The sequence below is a fragment of the Pan paniscus genome, chromosome 18 (assembly GCF_029289425.2).
Source record: "Pan paniscus chromosome 18, NHGRI_mPanPan1-v2.0_pri, whole genome shotgun sequence".
NCBI lineage: Eukaryota > Metazoa > Chordata > Mammalia > Primates > Hominidae > Pan > Pan paniscus.
The window spans coordinates 22,628,475-22,651,267 of NC_073267.2; the positions used below are offsets into that span (position 1 = coordinate 22,628,475).

The following is a 22,793-nucleotide window of genomic DNA, read 5'->3' on the forward strand; positions in this document are numbered from 1 at the left end:
GGAGATTGAGACCATCCTGGCTAACACGGTAAAACCCCGTCTCTACTAAAAATGTCAAAAAAATTAGCCGGGCGTGATGGCGGGCGCCTGTAGTCCCAGCTACTCGGGAGGCTGAGGCAGGAGAATGGCGTGAACCTGGGAGGCGGAGCTTACAGTGAGCTGAGATCATGCCACTGCACTCCAGCCTGGGCTACAGAGCAAGACTCTGTCTCAAAAAAAAAAAAAAAAAAAAAAAAAAAGTCAAGGAGAGGAGATTTCTGTCAGGCACAATTTCTGTCAGGCACAGTAGCAGGAACCAGATTGAATTCTCTTGCCATTGAAATCTGGACAAAAATCTGTGAATCGGCTGTCCTAAGACATTAGACAAGCAACAGCACAGGACCGTGATCCTGAGAGAAGGAACACGAGAGGAGGGGACAGGGAGATGCCAGGCAGAGATAGCTACATCACTGCATGGAGGAGATGGGTTGGAGTTGAGAGAGGCTGAGGCAGCAGAAAGTTGTGGAATCAAGTTCTTAAGAGCAGAGGGTTACACGGGGGCCTTCTTGGGTGTTTGGGGGATTCCAAGGCAGGCATTAGCTCAATGGCTTCTAAGCTCACCCCAGGCTGGGTGGTGGTTGGATTCCCACTAGCCAGAGTCCTCAGTGATCAGTCACTGCACTAGCTGGCCATGCCTACTGGCAGGCTAAACTGTCCCTAGAATAAAGGCAGAGCTTAAGAGAGCCTGAGAAAGATCACACTGAATCACAAGTAACAACACTTTTAAAAGAAAGACAACAAAACCTAGACACCCAACAAAGTAAAATTCACAATCTCCAGTATCTAGTCCAGAGTACCAGGAAGCAGGAGATTGTGACCTATGATCAGAAAATCAGCAAATAGGAAGGGACCCTGTCTGGAATTAACTGACCAGGACATTGAAATCTATTAAAATTACATTCAGGAATTTAAAGGAAAAAAGGAACATAGCAAGGAGAGAAATAGAAGACATAAAAAAGAACCGTATGGAACTCCTAGACTCGAAGAGTGAGGAGAGTTGCTGCCAGGCTTGCCTTCCATGTGTTTCGGGTACGTGCATTTGGTAAGGTCAGCGGTCTGCTTCATCCAATGGGGAATCAAAACCCAAGTTGAATGACTTGCCAGGACCTTAGTGAGCAAGAAGCTGCTGTTATGTAACCTGACGACTGCCAGATATGTTGGCCTGCGTCATTAGGATACCAGAATCTTGAAAGGGTAAATTTAATGAGCTGAAATTTCATAGCTGGAAATGTAGACTCAGAGCATTTGCACAGTAGTAGACGGTGGTGCAACATTGTGTGAAGCCGAGTGTTTTGCTGGCTGCGCTGGTGTGCAGGAGCTTCCTCAGAGCCCTTGTGGTTGGAAGGTGCACTCTGGAGCACACCCATTCTTAGCTTGTCTACCCTGTGGCCCCAGTGGAGCGTTTTGGAGCTGCTGGGAGGAGCTGTCCAGGGACAGACTGTCATGGTGGCAGTGGGCTGGAAACTGTTGTCTTTGGGGAAACGGTTAGAAATGGAGATTTCACAAGGTTTGATAATGGTTAGATGCCTGGAGAAGCAGCACATAAGTGAAGAATTAGGCTGGTTTTGTAGGTGCTAAGAGGGTCAGTGGAGGAACAGCAGCTCCGCAGAGGTGGGCTTCAGCCCAGCTGGGATTTTGTCATTTTCTTCCTGGGGTGCACAAGGCTTGCTCGAGGACCTATGGTGGTGAGTGCTCCGTAACTGCTCAGGCAGACAGGAAACCGCCATGGAGCACGCAGCACTGCCTGGCGGTGGTTGCTTTGGGACATGACCCATCACTGGAGGTGCTCAGGTGGAGTCAGGGTCTTTGGCTGGAGCCAAGCTCTCCACATGCAGCATGCAGGTGGGCATGTTGAATCTCCTTTGAATCTCATGAATTTCAGATTCTGATTTAGTGTAGCTAGGCAATTTCTAGCATATTGCAAGTATCAACATTCTGTTATGTGGCTGGGCACAGTGGCTTATACCTATAATTCCAGCATTTTGGGAGGCCAAGGCAGGCGGATCATTTGAGGTCAGGCGTTCAAAACCAGCCTGGCCAACCTGGTGAAATCCCTTCTCTACAAAAAAATACAAAAAAAAATTAGCCCAGCATGATGGTGGGTGCCTGTAATCCCAGCTACTTGGAAGGCTGAGGCAGGAGAATCGCTTGAACTTGGGAGGCGGAAGTTGCAGTGAGCCAAGGTCACACCACTACACTCCAGCCTGGGTGACAGAGCAAGACTCTGTCTCAAAAAAAAAAAAAAAAAACCAACATTTTATTGTTACTTTAAAAAATGTATTCAGTGGAATCTATGTACTATGGCAATTTAATACCTACCATTAGCTATTGGTAAAAAATACATGGAAAGCTTTTCTCTCCCCTTCCCCTCTCTGCCCCTCCCCCTCCCCCTCTCTGCCCCTCCCCTCCCCCTCCCCTCCCTCCTCCCCTCCCCCCTCCTCCCTTCCTCTCTCTTGCCCTCCCCTCTCTTGCCCCTCCCCGTCCCTTCCCCTGCTCGCTCTGTTGCCTGGAGCTAAGTGCCATGGTGCCATCTCAGCTCACTGTAATCGCCTAGTCCCAGGTTCAAGTGATTCTCCTACTTCAGCCTCCCAAGTAGTTGGGACTATAGATGCGTGCCACCACACCTGGCTAATTTTTGTATTTTTAGTAGAGACAGGGTTCACCATGTTGGTCAGGCTGGTCTCGCACTCCTGACCTGAAGTGATCTTGCCTGCCTTGGCCCCCCAAAGTACTGGGATTACAAGCGTGAGCCACCACGCCTGGCCCGCTTCTCTTTAATAATCAGAAATTTTATGTCTTTCATTTTTCTCCTTTCATTCATATCAACATTCTACTTCTCTCACAGAATTTCATCTTTCTGCTTCCCTCCCCTGTCCCCCCGAGATGGAGTCTCGCTCTGTTGCCCAGGCTGGAGTGTAGTGGTGCCATTTTGACTCATTACAACCTCCACCTCCCAGGTTTAAGTGATTCTCCTGCCTCAGCCTCCTGAGTGCCTGGGATTACAGACCCCCACCACCACGCCTGTCTAATTTTTGTATTTTTAATAGAGATGGGGTTTGACCATGTTGGCCAGGCTGGTCTTGAACTCGTGACCTCAGGTGATCTGGCTGCCTTGGCCTCACAAAGTGCTGGGATTACAGGTGTGAGCCACCGTGCCCAGACTACATTTTTATGCTTAAAAGCTTTTTAAAATTAGTCATTATAATTCTCTGCAACAAAACTACATGTATACATTGAAAATTAAAGTTTTTCTGTGCTCTTAATATTCTAAGAGTTTAAGAAAATTATGATTGAGACATCATTACAGTGAAAATTAATACACAGTACATCAAAGCAAATGTATCTCATTTTGATTAAACACAGCAAGTAAAATTTGTTGGAAATGTATCTTTAAGTGCGTGGATGAGACTTTTGCTCTATTAGTTTAATTACCCATGGACAAATATTGCCAGCCTGAAACAGCTTTTAATGTCCACTTTAAGAACTTCATTCATTTAAATAAGTTGGGGACTAGAAGGGGTTTTGTCATAGCAGCATCACGCCACTCTCAGGCCCTTCTGCATTCCATGTCAGAAACCTCAGTTCCTAAGACTCACTCGTAGTGATCTCTGCAGAAGAGTGGAGATGCAGTGAGCTGAGGAAAAATGAAGCATTTCCTCTTCTCTGCTGTGGGAGTCGAGAGTGAGGGACGGGGGTGCACACATGCTGCACAAGGCAATGCCTAAGAAACTTCTCGTTCACCCCGTTCACACCTGTTGCCCCCACAGAGCCGATGATGAGCACCCCACTTCCTGCCAGCGAGCTCCCGCAGCCACAGCCGCAGCCGCAGGCCCTGCACTACGCGCTGGCCAACGTGCAGCAGGTGCAGATCCACCAGATCGGAGAAGACGGACAGGTGCAAGTAGTACGTACCCTCTCCACCTCGCACCTTGGTAAAGGGGGCTGCGGGGTGGGCCACGGCAGGGCCATGGCGGCTTCCACCAGTTCCGCTGTGTTTCGGGAGCACAGTGATAGCTTGGGAGGAGGCACAAGGTTCCCATTTAAAGTAGAGGTCATCATGGCCATGAGCTCTTAACATTTCACAGGTGGGGGCGGCTGCTGCAGAGCCTAGGGATTGAAGCACATGGTGGGGTGGGGCGTTCAGTCAGCTCACCTCAGTCCTGCCAGCAGGCAAGCGGGCAGTCAGCTCCAAGGGTCAGGCCGTGCAGTGGTCCCTGCCCCAGCTCGTGCTCCTGGGAAGCATCGGAAATATTTCTCAGCTCAGAAGTGCAGGCGTCCTCTTACTGAGGGAAAGAGTAATTTCCTTCTAGGATCAGTGGCAAAAGCTTGAGGTCATTGTTCCCGTGCAGCGTTTCCCTTGGAGTTACTCAGCACACCCAGGTTAGGCGGGCACTGTCCCAGCAGCAAGTCAATGTCCTGCCTTGCCCGTGCGGAGTTCTCTGTTGGGGTTTTGTGACCCAAGCTGTGGTCAGTCTGATGCGCCTAGGGGCTCGCTCCCGGGTGAAGTCCCTCTACAAACACCTTCCGGATTCTGTGGCACGAGAGTAGGGGGTGGCTGAGAAGACGACTTTTCTGGAAGCTTTGCTGAGTGACTAGAAATTTTACGTGTACCACTAGACATCGCCTATGTTTTTAGTGGCACCAGCCCCCTTGGGACCTCTGAAGACAGGTCATCGTGTGCCTCCGTGTTACCAGGGCTTTCTCCTGGAAACAAGGTCCTCCACTATTGAGAGTGGGTCGTGGCTCTCATCTCAGTGTGGCTTCAGCGTGCTGTCTGGAAGAGGGAAGGCTTCCAGAAAATTCTGGGGCTTTTAGAGGGGGCATTACCCTTCCTCTTCCAAAGGAGATGAGACAGTTATGAATAGTGAATCTTATTTAATAAGCTTATTAATTTGTTTGACATTCACAATGGCAGTTCCTCTCATCTTGTTAGTAAGAAGTTCTTTGAAAGCGTTCCAGAGTAGATAACTTTGTCATAAGGCTTACATAGAACATTCTACAGGAGTTTAAGATCCATTTCGACTAAGAATTTCAAATAAGATAAGAAGTATTCATTTCATTTACAGGTTTATAGGAAATATTTGTCTGCCCGTATGTATAAACAGTGGATTCTTTGATCTTTTTTGAATCACATTTGTTAGTGTTTCCTCAAACTGTTTAAATAGTCATATGAGTGTTTCTTTGATTTGAAAAATGTTGCCTGCCCTGTTGTGAGTGTAGGCACGCAAACAGCTCCCCTGCTTCAGCCACACACTGCTTGCGTAGCCTCCCAGCATCCCCAGAGAGCTGAACGTATCATTTGAAAAGAGGTGTCATTGTGATTTTCTATTTCCCCTCTTTTCTGTGTGTCATGCACATTTTAAAATTTACTTGTTTAGTAACATTTAAAGATGTGTATATCTTTCCTGGGACCTATTGCTCCTTTGTGAAGTATTGGAAAATGTTCTGTGTTACACAGTAGCCCCCCCTTACCCATGCTTCCACTTTCCTAGGTTTTAATTACCCATAGTCAACTGTGATCTGAAAATATTAGATGAGAAACTCCAGAAATAAACAATTTGTAAGTTTCAGATTGCATACTCTTCTGGGTAGTAGCATGATGAAGTCTGGTCGTCCTGCTGTGTCCAGCCCGGGACGTGAGTCATTCCTTTGTCCAGCATGTCCAAGCTGTGTGGCACGTATGGGCAGGAAAAAGCATAGCATATACGGGGTTCAGCACCATCCACGGTTTCTGACATCCACGTGGTGGGGGGAGGGGGCGCTTCTTGAAACCCTCATGGATGAGGGGGACTACTGTGAACCAAAAGCTTAATTTAAAGAGGTGACCACAGACTATATTGCACTATTCAGGATTTAGTTATCTTTTTAAATTGTAAACAGATAATCAAGAACAAACATTCCGGAAGATGTTTCTTGTTTCCTTTGCTTTTTATTTTCTTCTGATGCTTCTTGGTGTCTTTTCTTGCTGCGGATCCCACAGGGACACCTCCACATCGCCAAGGTGCCGCAGGGAGAGCAAGTCCAGATCACGCAGGACAGCGAGGTGAGTCATCTCTCGCTGCAGCCCGGTCCCTGCAGGCACTGTGCCCGCATGCTCCCGACCTTCATCGGTGTCACAGTGCGAGGGCAGCAGGGAGCCCCCAGGATGGGGAACATGGGCGAGGGCTGCAGGACTCCGCTTCCAGGGTGCACATAGCAAGCCTACAGTCTCTGTGGCCTCACTGCCTCCCTGTCCTGTCCGTTGGTCTCCACAGCTTCTGGTCTGTCTTGGCAAAGATCTCCTGGGTAGATGTTTCTGCTCCTGGCTGGAAGTGCCCTCTGAGTACCCTTCTCTCCCTGTCTGGCCCTGCCCTTCCTGCCAGGGGAGGGCCCCAGTGTGGCCGAGATGGGGTCTGCCCCTGCACAGGTGACCTGACATACCCCCTCACCTGCCATGTGGCCCCAGCTTCCTGGTGGCCTCTACGGGATTAGTGCCGATTTCATAGGATGGTGGGGAATCCCACAAGGTGATGCTGCCAGTCCTGAGAGCTGGTCATAGCCCTGACACACCTGCCGTGTCTGTGATTTTCTCAGTTTCTGGAGCTCTACCCAGCCACGCACTCAGAAGTGCGGGCTCAGCTGCTGTTGGGGTCTGGAATGTGAAGGCGGGAGTGACAGTCTGAGTTCTTGGAAAGCCGAGGCCGGCTGGTTGCGATGCTCCGTGTTTGCGTGCCAGAGCAGGACTGTCTTCCGGGTGGCTGGTGACCGTCCTTCGACTCTGGGCTGTTTCCTGCAGCACAGGCAGCAGCAGGCACAGGGCACTAAGCAGCGCACACGTGTTGTACTGAGTGACCGTGGTGCGCTCTGGGGGATGAGGAACATGGCTGTTTCTAGGTCGTGACAATGGCACCAGCTTTGTGTTTGGTGCATAGTAGTGTGTCGCTACGAAGATCTCAGGCTTCCCCACACACACCAGCAGCAGAGACTAGGAAGCCCGGGTGCTGAGGTCAAGGGGACTCATGGAGATGTTGGCGTGCGAGGCCTCCCGGGAGCTCAGGCTGGGTGCAGGTGCTGTGGGGGAGCAGAGGAGAGAGAAGCCCTGCCTTCGGGGACTCACAGTGGGCACAGAGCCTCCTGCCCAAGTGCCCGTGAGCAAGACTGTGGACACATGCACGCCGTGGCACGTGGAGCACCAGGGACTTGGGCGTGTCTGCTGGCAGTGGCTTTAATTTGGACACCAGCAGTTCCCAGTGGGTTATGCTGAGAGGGGAGCACATGCATAAGGGTTCCAGGGGCGGAATGAGGATGAGGTGAAAGGGGAGGAATGAATTCATGTGGGGGCCATGAGCGACTGGGAATGAGTGGGCTCATCCACACAGCGACATGACCAGGTCACTAAGAAACATGTGGTCAGATGGATGGATGGAAGGAAGCACCAGGGCGGGGAGCAGGTAGGGGACGGTCCCAGGAGGCCAGAGTGTCCAGGAAGGGGCAGGGCCTGGTTCTGTGTCTGTGGGTGGGTCAGGGACCATCTCCCTGGAGATGTCGGGAGATGCGCCTGTCAGCTCAGCAAGGTCAGGTGCAGGAGTTGGGGGCCTGAGCAGCTGCGAGGTGCAGGATCCCAGCAGCACCTTCCAGTGCAGGAGCTGCCTTTGAGGGGCAGGGGAAGGTTTGCTTCTCAAGGCACAGACAGGTGGGGGCTGGGAGGCTAAGCTCACTGCCAGAGACCACAGCCAGAGTTCTTGAATACCTGGAAGCCTATGAAGTTCGTCGGAATGCTTAATTTCCTTAGAGTCATTGAAAATGCAGGAAAATTGAAACAGCAGCAAAAGAAAAAAATCAACACACATTTGCTTTTTATAGTTTATGCTAAAAAATCTTGACTACTGGAATTTCAATTTTTTATTATTAGTTTTATCCTTCAGTTTTCAAAACTGAATCCATCTTGTGTAGGTGATTGTCTTTCATTTTCATTAGGAATTGAATTTTGTAAGTTAGAAATTGCTAATAATACTAACGATGGTTTTGTGATAAGTGACAGTATGCAGTCTCCTCACCATAAATTCATACCATGTTCATTTAAAATTATTTTGTTAAAACAGGATGTCTGCAAATAAACATTTAGCAGGGTCTAACAGACATAAAACAGTTCCTTTTTACAACAAATGAAAATGAATTTCTAACTGGAGAGCTCTTAGTAGCTCTGTGGTTGAGTGAGTTGGTTCCTTGTGTGTAGCCCGTGTCCTGGCGTGGTGATGCCGCACAGCTCAGCAAGGCGTCCCCCTTTGGGGAAGCTGGGTGACATGCACATAGGACCTCTCTCTGCTACTTTCTGTACCTTTTGTGAGTCAGATTCTTTCAAAATAAAAAATGAAGTAAAAATGACATTTTCATTTGGGGTCAGGGTGGGGGAATGGGTACAGTGCTTTTTGAGTTGTTTGTTCATCTTTAAAATAATAAATAGTACCTAGAAATCTAAATATTTTGTTTTGGGTCTTTTGTTGCTACTGGAGGTTGAATTTTTGCAGAACTAGTGTTTTTCTTGTTATTCTCAAGTGGCCTGTGATGTGTCTTGGCGTGTTTGCCGTGTCTGCGGGTGTCTTGGTGTGTTTGCCATGTCTGCAGGTGTCTTGGTGTGTTTCTACTCATGACCGTCTCCTCCTCTCGTTCTTTGTAGGGCAACCTCCAGATCCATCACATGGGGCAGGATGGTCAGGTGAGTGTCCCAGTCCCCATGCACATGCGGGCGTTGCGCTGCCAAGGGGTGGGGTTCTCAGGGGAGGGGATGGGACGGTCAGGTGAGTGCCCTGGTCCCCATGTACATGTGGGCATTGTGCTGCCGAGGGGTGGGGCTCTCATGGGAAGGGGGCGGATGGTCAGGTGAGTGCCACAGTCCCCCTCTCACATATAGGCCATTGTGCTGCCAAGGAATGGGGGCTCTCATGGGAGGAAACGAGGGTGCAAAGGCCTCTCTGTGTGAGCCCCAGAGCAGGACTGGCTTTCCTCACCATGGCAATGCACAGGCCTGGAAGGGGGAGGGCGGGGCTTGGGGGTTACATTTGCTGCTCTGTAGGATTTCAGCAGCTTTTGCATTATGGCGGAAACATGCCCTCCCACCCCCACCATCCCACCCCCTTCAGATGGTTATTTTCTGCACACGCATGCGTATGTTGATGGTGGTCATATTTGCACAGATAACTCTGTTAGAAAAAGGTGGTTTCGCTCCTGTGTATTGCCATCAAACCACAAACTTGCCTGCTTTCTAATCCTTGACAAAAAGAGTGACCATTGGTTGAACACCCCAGTACGAATGGTCTTTACAAAATGATGTGCTCCAACGGTGCGGGTCCTGGGGAGGCTGTTGCTGTGCAGGACAGAGTCAACTCGCTGGTGGTTTTGAGGCTGTGTGTTCCTAGGTCCTGGTGAAGACCCTTTCTGTTCAGGAGATGGCTGTCACCTCTGGATCATTGAAGAATCTGGGTGATCTTCCCATTTCATAAAACAGAAGCTGGGAAGTTGACAGTGAGAACCATAAACAGAACTCACTGTGTAGAAAGATAATACTAATTTTTCAAAACCACAGCGCACTGTCCCTCGAGAAACCTGCATGCGTTCCCTTTGTCAAGGCCAGGCCCTGCAGATCTCTGACCCGACTGAGCCTAGGGCACCCCCAGAGTGAGGTGCTTTACACAGAGGGGGACAGAAGGGCATGTGCTCCCGTGGGCTTTCTGTTGACCCCTCAGAGGCACCTTGGGAGAAGGGCTGCAGACCCTCCAAAACTGGTTTATGTCAGAGTTTCTTAGTTGGAAAGTTTCATCTTAAAGATCAGCACGAGGTTTTCTCAGGTAGTCCTGCAGCATCGCTCGTCTGTAAGTATGAAATTGCTGCTCTGGAAAAGAGCCAAAGGAATGCGCAGTTTTTAAATCCACAGTTGTGGCTTTGTGCTCACTCCACTGGGGTAATGAGGCTGCGGTCGGCGCAGTGCAGGTCAGTTCTCCGCGCCTTTGTCCCCCATGGTTCTCACGGTCACTGGGGCAGCAGAGGACAGGACTCATAGCTGGCGGTCCATCTTAGTTTTCTGCAACATAGTGGTTTATGGTTCTGCTGGTAGTGGAACTGTATCATAGTTGAAACACTGCTGGACTTTTAATTCCTAGGAAAAGTAAGGCACGTCACCTTCAATATTCCCCCTTGTTCCTGTCTCTACCCCTGAACAAAATCCACTTGGAATTTTAAAGATAGAACCAGGCTTTTACACTGTATTACTGCAGTGCTTCTGTTTATGATTGTAGACAGAATTCTCCCAACTCTATTGTGGGGACAGAGATTCCAGCTTTTCTCAGCAGGCATGGAGGCCCATTGGCTCCAGCACAGATCTGAGTTCAGGAAGGACTCAGGGCTGATGTCGGAGGAGTTGCTGTCTGGATTTCTCTGAACAAGACTCCGTTCTGGTGTCTCTCGTTCCTCTGTCACTGCTGCTTCCCCAAGTGCCTTTGCACTGCAAGCAGGGTCGCAACTGCTGCTCATTCCCGCGTCTTCCGTGGCCCCTCCGAGTTCCCACTGTCTCTAAGTGGCCTCACCGCAGAATGAATAAAGCTGCCGTACTACCACTTTTTATGTGAAACAAATAATAATTTATAAATCACCTGTTTTTTTTCCCCCTTGTGAACTCTCATACACTCCTGATTCCTATTATCGGTCACATTTCTGGGACCTCAAATCAAAGACGGCTTCAGGAGAGGCCGGTGCTGCACTCAGGGTAATGGGCGGAATCTTGGTACATGGCCCCTGCTTCTCTTGGGAAGGAAACTGCTGTGTGATTTAAAGAAACCGCTGTGTTCATCTGAAGCTGCCTTTTCTGGTAAATCTGTGTAGTGAACCCCCTGATTTTCCATTTGTGGAAATTCTTTTTTTTTTCCCATCATTTGGCCAGTTCTCATTCCTGCTGAGCTACACCCTGCTCGTGCAGGCTTTGTCCTCCGGGCTGGCCACACATTTGGGAGACAGAAGGATGTTTCAGAAAGCACAGAGAAGCCCACTCGCCTCGATGTTGTTGACTGGGCTAAGAAGCCCCGAGCCGTAGTGGGGGTCACACAGCCCATTTGCTCTCCTCCCCGTCCCCGTGCCTACAGAAGCCCTGAGCCGTGGGGGTGATCACATGGCCCATTCGCTCTCCTCCCCATCCCCATTGCCTACAGAAGCCCCGAGCAGTGCGGGGGACACACGGCCCATTCCCTCTCCTCCCCACCCCCATGCCCACAGGAGGATAGTGCATGCAGGTCTAGGGCTCTCTCTTCTCCAGCCAGACTTGATCTCAGAAGCATCCTTCATGTGACACTGCAGATGGCTCAGCTCCCCGTCCTGTCCCAGAGGCCGTTGGCCTGCCCTGGTGTGAGCACTGGCTTGATTGATGGGAGACCCTGCAGCCCACGCTTGTTCCAGGTAGTTGGGGGAAGGCGAGGAACAGCACCCCAACCGGAGTAAGAGAACACAAAGAAATGGACACGGCTGCTTTAAGTTCCTAGATCACTGAGGATTGGCTTAGTATTCCCTTCTGATTCCCTAGTTCCAACTGTCATTTAGGAATGGTTATGTGGCAATAGACTCAGAATCTGACAGAGCAGCTAGAAATCCTCTTGGGAGGGTGGCCAGGCCTTCCCTCTTCTGGCCATCCATTTTCCATCCTGGGGCCGGGACCTGTGCCCTGTGCCCTGTGCCCCACATCCTGCACCCCACCCCCTTTCCTTGTGCTGGGCTCACACTTGTTGCTGTTCTCCTCCTATTCCACTTCTGAGATGATTGTTGCTATTACTTCTTGTAATTAATTGATTATTTTCAGAATTAGTGGACAGCTTCTCTGAAAATAGCCTCCATTCTTAGTTCCACGGAGGGAGGGATGTGCGCTGTGCTTGTGGATTGCTGCTGGGGCGACGGGTTTGAGGCCACGTCTGCGGCCAGCAGCAATGTCAGTTCCAGGAGGGCCTTGGTGGCTGCGGTGCTGGGAAGCGCCATTGTGCTGCGTTGGTGTGACCCTGTGGCACCTGCTGCCAGGGGACCATTCTTTTTGAGTCATGTTTTCTTCAAATTAAATATTGAGAGATTCTAGTCACATCCCACAGTTGCCATTTGCTGTCTGAGTAGAAAATATGAAGAATCGCCTGATTTGAAGCTATGTGGTCAGTTTCATGTCCATAGCAGCCTTGCTTTTCTTCCTTGCTGAGAGATGGAATGCCCCGTCTCACGCTCTTTCTGCCATTATGTCTCTGTCCGCTCTGATACTGAGGTTCCAGGAGGGCTGCCTTGGCCTCCTTTCCCTGTAGCCCACGACCCCCGCATTCTCTGGCTTCTTTGCCGATAGTTGTGGTGTGCGCTTACATCTGGTGCTGGGTTGCAGGCAGGATGGGACTCACAGCTGTTCGTTGACTCTGGGAGGGCTCCCCTGGCTGAGGCTGTCTGCTGACAGGTGCTCTGCAGGTGAGCGTGAGCCTGCACTAAGGAATGCTGATTAGAGTCCATTTCAGGCCCTGTTGGGCACACTGGGAGTGCGCAAGAACCACAGAGCCTGAGAGACACAGTAGGAGGGTGGGCGATGCAGTAGGAGGGTGAGAAACGCAGTAGGAGCATGGGAGATGCAGTAGGAGGGTGGGAGACACAGTAGGAGGGTGAGAGACACAGTAGGCGGGGTCGGGAGAGCCACCTGCACCAAGGCCTCAGGACAGCGAATGGCACAGCCATGGGGAGGGTGACTGCCTGTGCAAGGCCGGAGGCCATGGGCTCCCAGGTCCAGTGAGGTCGGACGGAGCCCCCGGTGCTCAGCCTCCTGTGACCAGTGTTGGGGGGTAGCAGTAGCGGACGGTGCATCCCAAATGTGGGCAAGAAGTTTGGAAAGATTGGCAGAGCACCAGAGGCTTCATAAAGAGCCATTTGGGAAGACAAGGTTCAGGGGATGGTGGTGGGTGCACTGGTGTGGGGATGCACTGGCTGCATGGTGCCCGCTTCCTCCTCCCCGAGCCGTGCTCTCCAGTGCTGTATCTCAGCCTCCCCTCCAGGAGCGCTCACTTCCTCTCAGCTCTGGGCCCCTGTGGCCTCTGCTTTGCCAGCTGCCCAGCCGTGATGACTAGTTTCCACTCCAGTGCTATCTCTGTCTTTATTGTTCTTTTTGACCTCTAGGTGCACATGCTGTCATGCCCCAGTGTTCCAGCATTGCTGACTGGGAGAGGGAAGAAGAGGTGAGGGAGAGGGAAGAGGAGGTGAAGGGCTTTCTTAGAACACTGACATTGAAATTGCAGCTGAATCTTTAAAAAAAAATGTTTTGTGCTGGCTCACATCTGTAATCCCAGTACTTTGGGGAGGCTGAGGTGGGAGGATCGCTTGAGCCCAGGAGTTTGATGCCAGCCTGGGCAACATAGCGAGACCCTGTCTCTACAGAAAAAAAAAAATTAGCCACATCTGGTGGCATGTGCTTGTAGTCCCAAGCTACTAATGAGGCTGAGGCAGGAGGATTGCTTGAGCCCAGGAGGCCCAGGCTGCGGTGAGCCATGATTGTGCCACTGCATTCCAGCCTGGGCAACAGAGCAAGACCCTGTCTCAAAATAAATGAAGTGTACAATTCAATGGTTTTTCAAAAAATTAAAATACTTAAAAAATTATTTGGAACCACTTTGGCTGGTTTCAAAGGTTGTGTATTATCTTTCCTCCTGAATAACAACTTTACATAAGAACGAGCATTCAGGTCACTGTGGGAGGTGCCTAAGTGAGAGTCTCAATCTCAGGCTTTGTAGAGCTGAGCCCCTGTGTGTGTGTGGACGTGTGCTGCCCTCCTCGCCTCCTGCCCTCCACCGCGTCCTCATCATGCACCTAATCTGCTGCCTTCCAGGGAAGCCAAACAGCCACTGCTGTTGGAGTTGAAATTAAAATGCAGTGGCTGGTTCTGGTCATGGCTCCAGGCATGGGTAGCTCCTTCAGGTGAGCTGTGTAGAGCTGAGCCTGGGTCTTTGGCTGTTTAGATGCATTTGTGGCTGTGTTCTGGGTGCTTCTTCGTTGAGAGTGGAGTTGTGGAGAAATGGCTCCTTCATCAGCTGACTACACTGTGCTGATTTCTTTTGTCCCTGCCTCACTGGGGGTGTGAGGCATCCGGGCAGCATTTTCCTTTACTGGACAATCCCCTAGTGTTGGCTTTGTTGCCCAGTGAGTATTTGAAATTAATTATTTGCTGCCCTGGGCATGAAGATCAAATGATATCATAGCAGAAATTCGGAATGATTTAAGTAGAGGTGTTATTGTATTGCCCATATGGTTAACTTAAGGGATTGCAGAATTGGTTTGAGTAGAGGACAGGCCTTGTATGGTAAATTAGACCAGAATCAGGGGCATCTGGAATTCCCTGAAATTCCCTGGATCAGGGAGAGGCAGTCTGGTGTGCCAGCGATTCACAGAGCGAGAGAGTACGTTCAGACAGATGGTGCCAGGAGTGTAAAATAATTTATTGTCTAAGGAATTTCAATTTTCAGTTAGTGGTAAGGATAATAGAATCTTTAATTTGGTGCAGATTTTCAGAAGATTCTGAAAAACAAAAAAAGCCCTTAAAAATTAAGAGTTGTAAGGATTGAAATTTGCAGGATGGTGGATGACTTTATTTTTGAGTGCATTTTAAATGAAAATTGATGGGTTTTTTATGAGGTCATGGGAACTTTTGCATAAGGTGGATAGACCAGTTGGCCACTTCAGGGGGCTGGCAGGGGAACCGCTGGTTGGTCATACGTGCATCTTGGTGCAGCTGCTTTGCTGCCGTGGGTACCCTGAGCCAGTGCTGCGTGACCTGGGCAGATTCCCTATAAAGGCGAACTCGCATTCTGCGGTGATGCTGCCTCTGGAGTGATGAGTGCACGCGAGCTGCATGGCTGGACTCTACCAGCATCTGCGCAAGCCGCAGCAGGAAGCAGCTTTCCATCGCGTTTCTAGAACCCTCCTCTCTCACTCATGCGTGTGCACACACACAGTCGGAACAGGTCCACAGGACAACAGGCCACAGCGAGAAGGCAGCTTTCCATTGTGGTTCCAGAGCCCTCCTCCCTCGCTCACGTGTGTGCACTTACACGGTCTGAACACGTCCACAGAATGGTATTACTGTGTGCTGATTGCACTAATATTTTTTATTCTGTTTTCTGTTCTGCTTTTCTGTTTCTCTTCCTTTTTGTCTCTTTGAAAACTGGCTATGACACATTGCATTGATTTTGCAACCCACACTTTGAAAAATACTGGAATAGATGATCGCTAATGTCTCTTTCTTAAGAGTTTGTAGTTCTAAAAGTTGTAATTGAGTAGCTGGGACTATAGGTGTGCACCACTGCATCTGTGTAATTAAGTAATTTTTTAAAATTTACAACTATATAGGCTGGGCACGGTGGCTCACGCCTGTAATCCCAGCACTTTGGGAGGCCGAGGTGGGTGGATCACGAGGTCAGGAGATCGAGACCATGCTGGCTAACACGGTGAAACCCCTTCTCTACTAAAAATACAAAAAATTAGCCAGGTGTGGTGGTGGGCACCTGTAGTCCCAGCTACTCGGGAGGCTGAGGCAGGAGAATGGCTTGAACCCGGGAGGCAGAGCTTGCAGTGAGCTGAGATCGCGGCACTGCACTCTAGCCTGGGCGACAGAGCAAGACTCCGTCTCAAAAAAAAAAAAAATTTACAACTATATAAAATTTACACTGCAAATATTAATATTCTTCCTCTCATATTTTGATAAATCAAAAGATAATTGTTCTTGAATTGGGAAGCTTTTTAAAAAATCACATTCAATCTAAGAAAAATGATTATAAATGTGCTAGTTAAAAAAATGTTTAGCGTGCTTCTCAGGGCTTTTCATCTAGATCAGGAGAATTAGGATTATCCGTGTCACTTGGGCATTAGAATGAAGTTTCCCTGCTTTTCATGTAGATCAGGAAAATTAGGATTATCCATGTCACTTGGGCATTAGAATGAAGTTTTCCTGAGAACTGCAGTCAGGTTTTTGGCATGGCTGGCCTTCTGTTGGTCATATGGTGGGCATGGAATGGAAGACGGCTCGATGTTTGCCGCGGCTGTCCATGCCCCTCTACGCCATCCACAAGCCTCTGACCGAATTGTCCGTGCATGCATTTGAGCGTTTCTTGCAGGAGAGGCCGGGGCCAAAGGAACGCTTCAGTTGCAGCTGGGCTGTGCCAAGGGGCCTCAGCAGGAGCAACCCTTGGGGGCCAGAGCCCAGGCTTTTCCAGCAACAGGAAGGACCTTTCTTCCCTCTGCAGCACCTGTCGAACATAATATGCTGGACTCCCTCGTTCATTCCCGGCAGAGAAGCACTCCCCTCACCCCCCACAGAGCCCTGCTATGCCGGGCACTCAGACCAGCCAGAGATGGGGGAGCCTGTGAGTAAAGTGGAGAATTGGAGGTGTGGTGCCACCCTGACCACAGCACCTTTCTTCTCCCTGAGGCCACCTCCTCAAATACTCTTCTTGGCCACAGATGAGGGCCCAGCTGTGGTTGGCAGATCTTTTGGGAGATAACTGGATGTGTGGGGGTGGGAGAGTTGCCATGGGTCCCAGTCTCAGGGCGGCCGCTCCCTCAGTGTCTGTCGTCTTGGGATGCGGCAGTGTCGCTTCCTCGTGCTTCAGTGCCCTCTTCACTGCGGTGGGGTGGCAGCAGCACCTGCTCAGGAAGTTGGTGGGCTTTGCTGGGTGCACACGGCCCACGTGGCACTCACCAGCCTCTGGGCTGCCCTTGGCAGGTGCCGCCCACACTCCAGCACTCAGGGAGGGGTGGTGCAAATCCTCAAAAACTGACCACACAGGCACTGGCACCCAGGTGGTGAGTAGGCAGGCTGTGGTCTGCAGACAGAAGCTTTACCCTGTATACGTACGAGGAGTAACAGCTGTTCATTTGAGTGAAGTCACTGGACTGCGGCCCTTAGAGCCTCCTGACGCGGAGGTGGGCCTTTCACTTCTGCCTTTTGCATGTGTGAGTGTGTGTGTGTGTGTGTGTATGTGATTTTAGAGATACTGTTTTAAAACTGTGTACTCAAAGCATTAGTTAATTAACTAGGAAGTTTTGTCTTGTGAAAATGATGACCAGGACTGAACCTTTTAAAACAAATCATCTGAACCTCATCGCTGTAAAGCAATCTGGACTACAAAGTTCATTCTTTCACGTGAATTAAATGGTTTGGTAAAGAAATACTGAGCATAACATGGACGTGCTCTAGTGATCTTAGGGAGCTGTGAGCTCGTGCAGTCTTGGGTGGGAGTTGGCATTGTTTATGTTCTTTTTTAAATTTTTTAAAAATGTTTTTAATTTTTGTATTTTTGAGATGGAGTCTTGCTCTGTTGCCCAGGCTGGAGTGCAATGGCACCTTCTTGGCTCAATGCAACCTCCGCTTCCTGGGTTCAGGTGATTCTCCTGCCTCAGCCTCCCGAGTAGCTGGGATTACAGGTGCCCACCACCATGCCCGGCTAATTTGTGTATTTTTAGTAGAGACAGGTTTCACCATGTTGGCCAGGCTGGTCTCGAACTCCTGACCTTGTGATCTGCTCACTTCGGCCTTCCAAAGTGCTGAGATTATAGGTGTGAGCCACTGCGCCTCTGGCCTTGGTACTTGTGATATTTTGATACATGCCTAGAATGTGTAATGACTTTGAACAGATGTTGGCTTTTTTTTTTCTTTCTTTGAGCAGTCTCCCTACCCCAACTGCCATCTAGATTTGTGGGGCATTTTTAGCCTCCTAGCCTTTTCCAAGGATAATGTGGGCTTTCAGGCCTGTAACCTAGGCAGGCATTATATTATTATTATTATTATTATTTTGAGGTGGAGTCTCGCTCTTTCGCCCAAGCTGGAGTACAGTGGCACGATCTCTGCTTACCAAGCCTCTGGGTTCAAGCGACTCTCCTGCCTCAGCCTCCCGAGTAGCTGGGATTACAAGCACCTGCCACCATGCCCAGCTAATTTTTTATATTTTTAGTAGAGATGGGGTTTCACTGTGTTGGCCAGGCTGGTCTTGAACTCCTGACCTCTAGTGATCCTCCCACCCTGGCCTCCCAAAGTGCTGGGATTACAGGTGTGAGCCACCGTGCCTGGCCAAGGCAGGCATTATATTAAATGCCCTGGTTGATGAAGCCATAGAGGCTCTGTAATTTCTGTCTGAAATGGTCTCTTCTTGTATTAGGCAAATCAGGCGAGCCCTGTTGGCAGGCTTGGATTTCCTGTCTGTCTCTTGGGGACATTGCTTGAGTGGAAGTCACCCACCTGACTGCTCCGTTCTACTTTGCTGCTTTATAAATACATTTACATATTATGTCTATTTTAGTACTCTAAAGCTGAGGGTCAGGGGGGACCAGCGAAGAAGTTGTAGGATGTATGTGTTCAATCTTCTGTTTGTAACTAGAAACTTTAAACCAGCAGAGACCTCAGACAAATCATATCCCTCCTGGGATGACCAGGTGCAGATCTTCCAGGGAGCCGTCTAATGGAATTTCCTGGTTAATGGACACAGAGAACCACTGCTAAGAACGATTTCCTTTTCTCTTTCAATCTGCAGTACTTTTTATGAAGACTGGTCTTTTGTGATGGATGAAGAGAGGTCCAGTATGCTTCCTACCATGGCAGCAGGTAAGCCTGGCCCAGACCAGGGTGCCAGGCCTTGTGACACATGGCAGAGGGGCTGCCTTGGGGCAGTTCCACAGTGCCATGGAATGTTGTGATTCTTCTGTCCCTCAACAACTCAATGAGTCACTTGCTGCTGTCCTTCTTTTACTAGCACTGAATGTTGGTTTTTAAATTTTTATTTCTTTAAAGAGAGAGCCTCACTCTGTCACCCAGGCTGGAGTGCAGCGATGCAACCTCAGCTCACTGCAACCTCCGCCTCCTGGGTTCAAGCCATTTTCCTATCTCAACCTTCCGAGAAGCTGGGATTACAGGCGCCTGCCACCACGCCCAGCTAATTTTTGCATTTTAATAGAGATAGAGTTTCACTATGTTGGTCAAGCTGGTCTCGAACTCTTGGGCTCAAGTGATCCACCCGCCTTGGCCTTCCAAAGCATTGGGATTGCAGGTGTGAGCCACCATGCCCGACCACAGTGTTGGGTCCATTTATCTAGAATGTGAGACCCTGGCAGAGAAAGCGAAGATTTGAAGGTTTTTAGCTGGGCTTTGGAGATGTAATATACATTGCGGGGAATTGGAGGTGGGAGACCTACCTTTGAATCCTGGCTTTACCCCTTGCTGCCTGGTGACCTGGGGCAGATGCCGTAAGCTTTGCTGCCTTTTCTTTCCTCTCTGTGAGGTGGGAATCATGCTGTCTCAGCAGTCATCTTCATGGGGCTGTGAGAGAATCATGTGAGATCAGGAGTCACACACACGACGAATCAACATGGAGAGACCCTGGGTTGATGTTAGTCAGTGGACTGTTAAATTGTTCACCCTTTGACTCAAAGGGTGAAAGGTGGAATCAGCTGGACTGAAGTGGGCAACTTGCTTCCTCTTTCCAAGTTCTTTGTTGCCTCCTTTTTGTTTTTCCTTGAAAATTTATACTAAACTCATATATCTGGGGTTATGTTAGTCCTGTCCATTGATGAGAAAAAGAATTTGACCATGATTTCCTTTGTAGATCATAAGGTGCCCAGTGTAAGTTTCTGTCCACAGTAATGATGATGATGTTACCAGTGCACATTTGATGGTTTATGCAGCTGAGTGTTTTGTGAGTGATTGCCTTTAATACTTACAATCCTGTGAGGAAGATAATATTGTCCCCATCTTACAGATAAGGCGACTGGAGTACAGGGAGATGATAAGTTGCTGGACCAAGGTCTTTTTTTTTTTTTTTGATATGGAGTTTCACTCTTGTTGCCCAGGCTGGAGTGCAATGGCATGATCTTGGCTCACCACAACCTCTGCCTCCTGGGTTCAAGCGATTCTCCTGCTGCAGTCTCCTGAGTAGCTGGGATTATAGGCATGCACCACCACGCCTGGCTAATTTTGTAGTTTTAGTAGAGATGGGGTTTCTCCATGTTGGTCAGGCTGGTCTCGAACTCCTGACCTCAGGTGATCCGCCTGTCTCAGCCTCCCAAAGTGCTGGGATTACAGGTGTGAGCCACCATGCCCAGCCTGTATCAAGGTCTTGTAGCTAGTATGTGGCAGTGCTGGGATTTACCCCCAGGCAGCCTGATCCCGGGACTTGTGCCTTTACCTCCTCCCAGTTGAATTCTTATTCATATTCATCTTCCTGGCTATTAGGGAGAGAATGTGGCATGACTCAACTCCCACGATAACGGATGTCTGCTGACCCCAGTTTCATGGGAGGTTTTTTTTTTTTTTTTTTTGAGGCTGAGTCTTGCTCTGTCACCCAGGCTGGAGTGCAGTGGCACGATCTCGGCTCCCTGCAACCTCTGTGTGGCAGGTATTTTTATACCTATTTAAGATCAACGTGTCTCCTCTTCTGTAATCTGTTGTCTGCAGCTGTCTTCTCTTATTGGTGGTATGACTGCCCATCAGCAAGCACTCCAGACTTTTCCCTTTTTTTGGACAGGTCCGAACTCCATACTCTTTGCGATTAACATTGACAACAAGGATTTGAACGGGCAGAGTAAGTTTGCTCCCACCGTTTCAGACCTCTTAAAGGAGTCAACGCAGAATGTGACCTTGCTGAAGGAGTCCACGCAAGGAGTGAGCAGCCTGTTCAGGGAGATCACAGCCTCCTCTGCCGTCTCCATCCTCATCAAACCTGAACAGGAGACCGACCCCTTGCCCGTCGTGTCCAGGAATGTCAGTGCTGGTGAGTGGGAACGGGTGCTCGAGGCGGAGCAGAGGGAATCAGAATGTGGCTGATGGGGTGGACATACCTCGTCATCTGAAAGTCATTCCAAGGGGAATGGAGTCCAGTGCACTTGCGTTTTCCATTTGTGTTTCTGTTTCTCATCCTCATTCACTCTGAAAGGGCTCTGATGGCCTTACCTAGATGTGAGAATTGCCGGGTGGAAAAATGAACAGCTCAACCATAGCGAACGGAAAGTGAGGGTGTGAGAGACACCGGGAGCCAGATGACGTTGATCCTCATTCATTCATTCCTTTATTTGTTCCTTCATCGTATTCTGTGTGTTAGGCGGTGAGCCGAATAGGAAAGACAGATTGCCAGCAGGTAGCCTGCAGTCTCCTTTGGGATGGGTGTGGGTGGGTAGTTCATGACAAAATATATAATTTATGATCCTTAGGATAAAAGGGATGAAAGCCAAGCATAGACTGCTATGGGGAACATCTGCCATTGGTCTTGCCTCTGATTGGGGGTGGCATTTAAGGCCTCAGGAAAGAGAGGAGTTGTCAGGTTTGACTCTAGTCTCTGGGGAGGCAAAAGAGAGTTGATTCAGGCTGGGCATGGTGTCTCATGCCTGTAATCCTAGCACTTTGGGAGGCCGAGGCAGGAGGATCACTTGAGTTCAAGGGTTCTAGACCAGCCTGGGCAATGTAGTGAGACCCTGTCTCAATTTTTTAACTTTTTTTTTTTTTTTTTTTTTGAGACAGAGTCTCGCTCTATTGCCCGGGTTGGAGTGCAGTGGCATGATCTCAGCTCACTGCAACCTCCACCTCCTGGGTTCAAGCAATTCTCCTGCCTCAACCTCCCGAGTAGATGGGACTATAGGCATGTGCCAACATGCCTGGTTTCTTTTTGTATTTTTAGCAGAGACAGGGTTTCCCCATGTTGGCCAGGCTGGTCTTGAACTCCTGACCTCAGGTGATCTGCCTGCCCTGGCCTCTTAAAGTGCTAGGATTACAGGCATGAGCCACTGTGTCCAGCCTGTTTTTTAAAAATTTTAATTAAAAAATTAAATATAAAAAAAGAAAGTTGATTCAGTTAAGATTAATTTGGTGAGAAGTTTTCAATACCCTTTGATTCCTTTGGGACATTAAGATGTTACTACAGCAAAATTGGAAATTTTGTTGTAGTATGTATGTGTATATATGTAGAGACAGGGTCTTGCCATGTTGCCCAGGCTGGTCTTGAACTCCTGGCCTCAAGTGATCGTCCTGCCTTGGCCTCCCAAAGTGCTGGGATTACAGGTGTGAGCCACTGCATCTGGTTGAAATTGGAAATTTTGGGCTTAAGTACTTAGTATTCTCAAATCTCTTAAACAAGGCAGTAACTGTGGCCATCCCTTTGGAATTATTGATGGTGACCCTGCATGAACCTTGTAGGAGATAGGGCTGTTGACAGCTTTGTGTAACAGACACTGAAATTTCTACACCCACAGGAGTAGCAGTCCCACCCATTTTTGGAACTGCTTTTGAGGTGATCTCAGAGTTGTGCTATACCAGTGAGGCCTCACCACATCACACATTGGTTTAGACAGATTGCGTTTTTGGAATTGGCTCAAAGTGTCTTACATCCAAGTGTGATGATTAAAATAGGGGCACAAAGTGTCTTCTGTGAGAGCTGGTCACTAAGGCAAGCTTGATTTCTTTTTCAGTTAGCATTTGCTATATAACAAGTGATTTTAAAATGTAGTGGCTTAAAACCACCGCAGTTCGTTACTTTTTTGTGTAGGTTGGCATGGTGGCTCTGCTGCTGGGCTCCTTCGGCTCACTCATGGGAGCTCGTGGTTAGATTGGAAGATCCAAGATGGCCCCATCCACATGTCTGGAATCCGTGCTGGGGCTGCTCAGATTCTACTCATGGACTCTCATCCTCCAGTCGGCTGAACTGGCTTCTTTATGTATGGGGTCAGGGCCACTGTCCAGGAGAGCAAAGGCAAAG

At 49.3% G+C, this 22,793-nt stretch overlaps 1 protein-coding gene across 1 annotated transcript in view; it reads left to right on the forward strand.

The window, feature by feature from the left end:
• LOC117978926 (protein BANP) overlaps positions 1-20,651 on the forward strand; it is a 68,695-nt gene extending 48,044 nt beyond the window's left edge. Inside the window, 5 exon segments of the mRNA XM_055099290.2 lie at positions 3,807-3,943; positions 6,020-6,082; positions 8,696-8,734; positions 18,588-18,658; positions 20,574-20,651. Of these exon segments, the coding sequence (XP_054955265.2) occupies positions 3,807-3,943; positions 6,020-6,082; positions 8,696-8,734; positions 18,588-18,599 (251 nt within the window). The 3' untranslated portion in view covers positions 18,600-18,658; positions 20,574-20,651.
• The last annotated feature ends 2,142 nt before the right edge of the window (positions 20,652-22,793 follow it).